Below are 8,558 nucleotides of genomic sequence, written 5' to 3' on the forward strand. Positions count from 1 at the left end.
GCGCAGTCCAAATAAAACTGGATACCTGGTATGTGCTGGAGCCGCATTGCTGTGTCGAGGGATTGTTTTGTAATGATAGTAATGTTTGACTTTTCTTTTACTTTCCAAAAGTCTGAGAGTTGTAGTCCATTTTCCCCCTTAGCTCACCTCCTTTTTTCTGTTCAGTCTTTTCTTTTTGTCTGTTCTGTCTTTAAGGTGTGGTGATTGAGTGTAACTCATGCAGGGCGGACTAAGGGCCTCAAACAGAGATTTATTAATTACTACATTCATTTTTCTTCTCTTTTCTTTTGATGGTTAAAACTTAGAGAGGAGAAGAAAACTAAATGTTTATTATAATGTGTCCTTTCAGTAAAAACAACACAAGAAGAAGCTGATGCTACTTTTTTATTTGATTGTGCAAAAAGTGCATTTAATTTTACATATAAACAAGCCAGATTAATCAGAGTATACATCACAATATTTTTTTTATGACAGTAAAATTCAGAAAGTCATCTTCTAAAGAGTCATTGTTGATGTTTAACCCTGTCAGTCAAACTTCATTAAACTCCAGTTACACGCTGCTGTTAGAAACATGTTTACAAAGAAGAAAAATCTTTACAGAGTTCAGATACAGAAACAGTTTCTGCAGTTCGTGGTAATAAATCCTGCTCGCAGAGATTTTCCAGTCATGGTGATTCTGCTGTACATGAAAAGATATACAAGTCACACCTGTAATACCAGTTTCACACAGAAGAAGTAAGTATGCCATTGTGTTGTGTGCAAAGCATGCTGGGTTTGTAGTCCAGTCTGGCAGCACCACTTCTTAATGCTTCAACTTAAATAGACCTCGTGTCTTAGTGCCAGAGATGGTTAAAAATTAAAAATGCAGAAATCATCTGCGAGCTCTACATCACAGCACAAGTTTTCCCCTCCTTCACATGGTTTTCATCTTCTTCATCTTGTGGAGCCTTCGTCATCTTTTCATGTTTTTCCACCCTTTCACTCTCTGTCTCTGGGTCAAACGGCTTCTCTAGGATGGCTTTGTTTTCCTCTGACGTCAGCAGACCTTTGCACAGGGAGTCTTGGATCTTCTCCCATGCGTCGATCTCTGAGCGCCAAAGGGCCGCTCTGGCTCGGATGAACTGAGACACTTCAGTCTCACTGCCTTTAGACAGACTGATGCTGTCTTTGCAGATGAAGAAGACGTCCATGCCGAGGAAGAAGGCGTTGAGTCCGATGAGACCTGCTCTGGCTGACTTGGAGAGAGCCAGAGGTCCTTTGACAGCAGCCTGTCCGATATCTGGGATGTCTGCAGCTACTCTGGGAACGTTACGTAGAGCTTTCCCTTCCTGAGCCACCGCCTTCCCAGCACTCGCAGCCAGCTGCTCACTTTTCAGCAGCTTAACAGCAGACGCTGCATCAACAAGTGAATCAATGCTTCTCACTAAACCTCCACCTTTGGTCACCACCCTGCCCACTCCAACTGCCACATCTAGTTGACTTGTTTCTATTTTGGTGACTGTCTGAGAGCTGACCTCCTCCAGGTGGTCCTGGAGGACCTGCACATCCTCCATGAACCTCTGGAAGATCTCACTGGCTTTCTTCTGGTGAGTCCTGTTCACTCCAACCTCTGTTGCCGTGGTGACGGCACTGTTGACCCCGCTGGTGACACTGAGCCCCACCCCTGCCATGGTAAGACCCAGAGACACTCCAGCTGTCACAGGAATCAACGCCAAACCAATGATGGAGAGCACGCCTCCAACCGCCCCCACTGAGCTGCCCACAACGCTGGAGATCTTTGCGCCTTTGTTCATGGAGTCCAGCTGAACGGCAGACGCTTCCAGTTCACCGAGAGACTCCAGCATCCGGGGCCGACGGTCCCTGAACTCATCCAGGAAGCCAGAGCAGGATTCGTTCTGAAAGAGGAACACCAGGCGGAAGTGCTGGTTCATCCTGAAAGAGCGAAAAGAGGAAATGAAAACAGATTATTCACCATGACACGTCTCACAGAGGTCAAGGCTTCAAATATACAAATAAAGAAAAAAATTCAGCATACAGCATCATTTTTTTATACTTTACAGACACAAATTAAGACGCTACAAACCGATTCATCTCACATTGTTCAGAGATCAGAAGATGACAACACATTCAACAAAAAATAGCTACTGCGAACAGCTAAGGCTAGCCTGCAGCCCAGGGTCATACCAGGTCATCATCTACTAGTTGCTTTGTTTGACAGTGGGATCATAACCACGGCTGTATTTGCACACTTTGACATCTTGTGTTCACAAGATAAGAAACATTTCCTCATGGGACTTCAGGGACTTCACTGCAGTTTGACATATTTCCAACATGAATCACTGAACTGTTGTTGCAAAACGTGTTGCATAACAGCGTGATTAAACTGCATTTCATAAAACCACATAACAGAACAGACTGGGCGGTGCAATAAAACATAACAGAGCAGAACAGAAACTCTTAAAACCCAATAAAAAGAAGTCATTTGATAGAAAATAAGCTGATACTGAATTTGTGCAGAAGTTATTCAGATTCATACTTAGCTGTCAGGTCTGGAAGAAAAAAAAACATTTAGGATTTTAAGATATTTTACAGTAAAATGTAAACAAATTTTGGACAGACTTAACTTGTAGATCCATATCAAAAGCTAGAAAATGAACTCCAGCTAATGTTTACTTGCAACATGTTAATATGCATATGTTGAATGTTTGATGCAAACTGGACTTTAAATGTTAACAGCATAAAAGGGAAAGACTAACCTGATTTCATCCAGCTGATTGATGTGAAAAAGCATCCTCTGTATGTGGTCTGCAGTCAAATTCACGTCCAGGTCCACCCAAATCTTCTTGGTCAGCTTCAGGTCAAAGTGGCTGTAAGTGCTGTTAGAAACAGAGACATTAACACCAACTCAGACAGAACAAAAGTGTGTTTCACTTATTTTGGAAGACAGCTCACCTTTTCTCCATCATCCCACAGATCCTCTGAGTGGTCTGGATGTATTTGTCCAGCTGATAGGCCAACACCTCCACATTCTGCAGCTTAGGAACGAAGAAGTGGCCTGCATCTCTCCTGAACTCCAGGAGCAGAGGGCAGATCAGGCGTGCAGCAATGATGGTGACCTGAACGTCCTCCAAGCTGACTCCCTTTGGCAGGTTTAACACCACCTTCTCCACCTCTGAGAAGACATGAAGCGACGTGACTGCCAGCTTCTCTATGGCGTCCAGGAAACAGAGCAGCTTCTCCAGCTCTGACAGAGTTTCCTTCAGCACAGCTTCCAGCTCCTGCAGCAGCTCTTCACGCTTACTGTTGGCAGAGCCCTGTGTCACCTTGCTCTTCATATACTCCAGAAAGGCCTCTCCTTTGTTCCCTGACTTGGTAACATGGCTGATGTCTAGGTCGATGCTGTCGACTCTGTCTTTGATGTCCATCATCATGTTCAGCTCTGTCTCCATGCCGAGCAGCCATTTGGGGCTCCTCTCACAGAAACTCTTCACTGTGTGGATGTAGATGAGGGTGTCAGCGGTGTAGTGGCGCAGAGCCTCTCTTAGTTCTTTTCTATGAGGAAATATAAATTCACATTGTGAGATTTCAGAGATAAGTCTGTTTTCATTCCTACTTTTATCAGATAAGAAAAAAAAACTTGGCACATGCAGATTCAGGATCTGTGATTCCTTTGTTTTCTATTGAAGTTACACAGACTGACCATCAGATGTCGCCAGAGAGCACAAAAAAAAATCAAAATCAAACTTAAAGTGGTTAGATTGAGTTAATAAATCTACAAAACACAACTTGTGTTATAATTATTCAACATTAAATACATTTGGAGCAAGTTTAAATAAAGTAAACTGCAATATTCAGCTGAACGGAAGGTTTCAGGACACGAAAACGCATCATCAGTGTCATAGAAGAGTCTTTATAACAAAATACTGAACGTTGAAAACACACACCAGTGAATAAATACGTATTAAATCTGAGTAGACATTTTACGTAGCATGTTTCTTTAAATCACTGAGAGAAGTTTTTTTTCTAAGGACAGAAAGAAACGCAAACTTCCGTACCTTGATGCAGACATGTTCTCTTTCTCTGTGCGTCCTGTTAAAGTTGATTAAAACCTCATATTTTTATCTGTGGGGATAAACTGACAGGACAACGTCTTGAATTCACCGAGGATCATCGTGTTGACTGAATCTGCGGAAATAACACCAAAGTTTACCCCTCGGTTAGGTTTCGTTTTCGCATCTTCACGTCACAAGGTGGAGCCGTTGAAACTCACATACCTGAGTCCGTCCCAGTCCTGGCATTCCGGTGAGTTTTGTTTTATTTGGCAGGTTGAGTCTTTGCTGTGGTGGACATACTGTGAGAGAAACACCAGGCAGAGTTCACCATCACAAAGACTGCCAAACTACTTCCTCATGCTGCCTTCAGAGGCTGTCAGAATTTACACTTCTTACTCTCCAAACACACGTGTTACTGTCTCTCGTGTGTTACTGTGTTGTACAGCTTGGCTATTTTCCCTACCAGTTTACAGTGCTTGTGCTACGCTATGCTAGTTTTCACATTTTTGCTTAGTTAGGTAGCTTTTTATCATGTTCACATTGCAATTTCCAGTTAAGCTACTATTCCGAGCTGTTCAGGTTGTTGATGTTAAGCTGGGCTGTAGCTCTTTCTCCTGATTCCTGACAGTGTTTATGCTAAATACCACTCGTTTTTCTGTGTTTACAGTGTTTTTGCTAATCTAGGCTAATTGGCTCACTTGTTTACACCACTTGGGCCAAAATAAGCTAATTGTCCCATGTGTTTAGGGTGTTCAGCTTATCTAGTTTTTCCACGTTTTTAAGCTAGGATAGTTTTCCACCTGTTTATAGTGTAGAATGTTTGCACTGAGGTCACGATATGGTTAGTTACCCGGATGTGCGGCCACATTGGAGGTACACGAACGTTATCCACCAGCAAGTGTGGGGGGAAAAAAGAACACAGAGCACACTAAAACCTATTGTGAAGGACTCAGCCAGCAATAAATAATAATAATAATACCTAATAACACCCTAATAATAGAAGGAGTTAGCATCCATATCATAATCTACCCAAAGGTATGAAAACAAAGATGTTACTACTATAATTATCATGGAAGAGAGGGTCCACTGAATAAATGATGTTCTTTTGGGAGAGGCACACTTTAAAAAAAAAATCTCCTTAAAGGCACTAAGTTTTACTTATGTATTATTTATTATCGTGAATGACCTCTTAATCAAAAGTGTACTCTATCATAATATATTTACTTTCGCTAAAATGTGATTTTAAGACGCAATGGGCAGAGAACATGACCTACTTGACAGGAAACTATGGAAACAGACTCAAATGTTGCAATCAATGACAGATTATTACCTTTCTCCATCCGACTGATTAATGCAGAAAAAAATGCGGCAGTAATTTAGCAATTTGTGTGACAACAATCCTTTTTACCTGAAATCTCAGCTCTATTCTGTTGTGACAGTGCCTCCAACATGGTTGAGCTCAAGTTGATTATGTTGCATGAAAATGAATGTGTATGTGCAAAGCTAGGCTACTTGCCCCACCTGTTTGAAGTGTTTGTGCTTAGCTCAACTAGTTTTCCCACCTCTTCATGTTGTTTGTGCTAAGCTAGGCTAATCTTCATGAATTTACAGTATCATGTTAAGCAAGGCTAGTTATTCAACCCTTTTACAGTGTCTGATCTAAGCTGGGTTAGTTTTGACATTTGTCTACTGTATTTTTGCGCTAAGCAAAGCTAGTTTTCCCACCTGTTTAAGGTGTTGGTGCTAAGCTAGGCTATTTTTTTAACCTATTTACAGTGCTTGTGCTATGCTACCCTGGTTTTTCCCGACCTGTTTAAGCTGTTTGTGCTAAGCAAGACTAGTTTTCCAACCACTTAACAGTGTTTGCGCTAAGGTAGGCTAGTTTTTTTTACTTTTTTACTTTTTTACAGTGTTTGTGCCAAGCTGTTTTACAGGCTTGTTTGCTTCATAACCTACAAACAGAACTGGGATTAGAATTAACCGTCCTCTGATTTAACTCTCTGACAGAGATTAACAAGAGTATCTGTTTTCAAACTTCATGATACACAGGGCAGCTCCTGAAGCCACACACACACACACACACACACACACACACACACACACACACAAACACACACACTCAGCCGGACAGTGACTCTATTCAGCTCAGCTGATCACCACGTGGCAGATACATGAGACTCTTTGTTCGGACAGTTAACCCTTTCTTTCTTTTCCTTATGAGATTTTTAGAATGTGCTCTTTATTCGGTTGAATCCTTGGCTTAACTTGTGTTTTTTGTTAAATACACTGTTGAACCTACATTATGGTGCTGAGGGTGGAACAGCTTTGTGTGTATGCGTGTGTATGCGTGTGTATGCGTGTGTATGCGTGTGTGTGTGTATGCGTGTGTGTGTGTGTGTGTGTGTGTGTGTGGGATGGGGCTTTGCACGTCAAAACGCTCACTCAGCTGCACTCAGATCAGTGCAGACAGTTGGATATCAGTGTGGAGAGGCTGCTGACATGGCAGTGTACTCACACACACTGTATAATAGAATAACAACGTTGGATCACACAGAAAAACATGCAACAGAACACAAGGACACACACACCGTGACAGTGCAGAACATACAATGACACAGCACAGCAGAGAGGAATGCGGTTAACACAGAGCTGACACTGAAGTAGGGATGGGAAACATGGTGCCTGTTTCCTGGCAATCGGTATCGGAACTCAATGGTACCAATTTTTGGTAATTTTGTGTAACTATGTGGTAACAAATATTAATTTGTTTGATAAAATATCAAAGATTTTTTTTTTAATTCAGCATATTTATTCTTCAATATATAACCTTGCAAAGCTGTGTTCATGTCCAGCATGAAAAATTACCTACTCTTTCACTCCCTCACAGTCACAATGATGCGTTTAGGTACCTTATTATAATACTGTTTAATTTATGTGAATTGGTAAAAAATATCTAACTCTAATTCACATTGATTTCAAATGTTTGATTTGTGATTAAGTCAGAAGTATTTTTGAAGAGAAATCTCAAAGTTAAGCTGAGAATTTTTCCTAGCATTCAACCTGAAACTATTTTTATGTACAAAAAAAAATCCAACCCTGACAACCCCTCACTTAATCTTATTCTCTCCGTTTGAAGGGAAGAAATGTTTTAATTCTATCGACCAGAGGGCCCATGGGTGCACCCTCACCAGAGACTCCTTTAATCAGGTTTAATTAGTGAGGATTGACATGTTCAAAGTGCGACCACCTCTTAAAAGATCTTCCTCTGCTTCCTGCTGCGTTTACTCCTGAGGACAATTTGCTGGAAGCTTTCCCAGAGCCAAAGCTCGAGGGTGGTCTAACAAGGCCTCAGGTGGGGCTGGATCTGCAGCTTGCTGAGATAACATCAGATCGGCATTTAGAGTCCACATGGGACCAAAGTGGGTGCTGTTCTGGGACCTGCTTTTTTGGCCTGTCAGGAATAATTTTTAATGAAAGTGAAGGGTGACCCAATCCTGGCAGGGGTTGAGAATCAGGAAGTGAGTTTTTTTCCTTCCTGACCCATCAGAGTTTCAGGCTTCTGTGCTTTGTTTTTCAACTTAAAAGAAGCAGGTGGGTTTCGTTGTCATTTTCACTTTCAGGGTTCACTTTTCTTTACATGCACTCTCCAACATGCAGCTACTCAGCGACAAAAGCTGCAGTAAGAGCAGCAGAAATCCGCCTGTCCAAACGAGTCGGATCATCACAGTATCTGACACAAGGCCCCGGGGCCAGAGAAACATAATGATGACTTTTTTCACAAGGAGGCCACCAACCTGCAGAGGCTCTATCTCTGTCTTTGACGTCAGTGGCTACATGAGCTTGCACGACACTTTGCAGACTTGTCGTCAGAGCAATAAAATGTAAATCTGCTGAAGAGCAGTGGCACAGGCATGAATGTAAGACTCACTCTTAACATGCAGACTTGCATGCTGATATTTGCACATTTTATTATCAGGTACTTGTGTCAAGTCCATTCATGTCTAATACTTCTAAGGTAGAGGTATAAAATGGCCAAATTGTGGAGGGAGATAAAACACAAGTTCAAACATCTGAGGCTCCTGAACTTTTGCAGTTAAAAGGGATCAAAGTTTCAAGAGAAAAAGACAGAGAAGAACAATTTTCAAAAGGGCAGAAAGGTTAACTACCTCTGGATTTTGATGTGTTCAGTTGTGATGATGATGTTTGAACAGCAGGGGGCGACAAAGCCCATAGAGGTGAATGAGAGCTGGAGGGAGCTGTTCTTTCAGCACCACAGCCTCACGCACGCTCCCAGAGACCCTCTGCATGTGCTAACACTGCTCTGTGATCTCACACTAGGCTCTGACATGTAAAGAAAATATGGATTCAAGCTTGATTCAAAGAAATTCAGACTCAGAACATTACAAAAAAAAGTGATTTTATCTTTGTGTGTGGAGAGTAACACAATTGGAGGATGATAGTGTGTCTGCGTTTAAAGCTTGATGCCTGAAATTGCCTTGTCATCAT

At 41.8% G+C, this 8,558-nt stretch overlaps 1 protein-coding gene across 3 annotated transcripts; it reads right to left on the reverse strand.

The window, feature by feature from the left end:
- Positions 1-434: 434 nt before the first annotated feature.
- LOC141809595 (uncharacterized) lies at positions 435-4,442 on the reverse strand. Of its 3 annotated transcripts, none has more exons than XM_074696687.1 (5): positions 4,275-4,442; positions 4,056-4,135; positions 2,953-3,552; positions 2,757-2,876; positions 435-1,932 (listed from the first exon to the last, which is right to left on the reverse strand). In XM_074696687.1, exons 2-5 carry the CDS (start codon positions 4,067-4,069, stop codon positions 885-887), a joined length of 1,782 nt encoding a protein of 593 aa, XP_074552788.1. In that variant the 5' UTR covers positions 4,070-4,135; positions 4,275-4,442; the 3' UTR covers positions 435-884. The 3 variants fall into 3 exon arrangements, with proteins under 3 accessions (XP_074552788.1, XP_074552787.1, XP_074552789.1); XM_074696686.1 differs by having other exon boundaries at positions 4,056-4,185; XM_074696688.1 differs by having other exon boundaries at positions 4,211-4,289.
- Between the last annotated feature and the right edge of the window lie 4,116 nt (positions 4,443-8,558).

This window comes from Halichoeres trimaculatus, unplaced genomic scaffold (genome assembly GCF_033239565.1).
Source record: "Halichoeres trimaculatus isolate MK-OKI-2021-1 unplaced genomic scaffold, fHalTri1.1 fHalTri1_scaffold_20, whole genome shotgun sequence".
Taxonomy (NCBI): domain Eukaryota; kingdom Metazoa; phylum Chordata; class Actinopteri; order Labriformes; family Labridae; genus Halichoeres; species Halichoeres trimaculatus.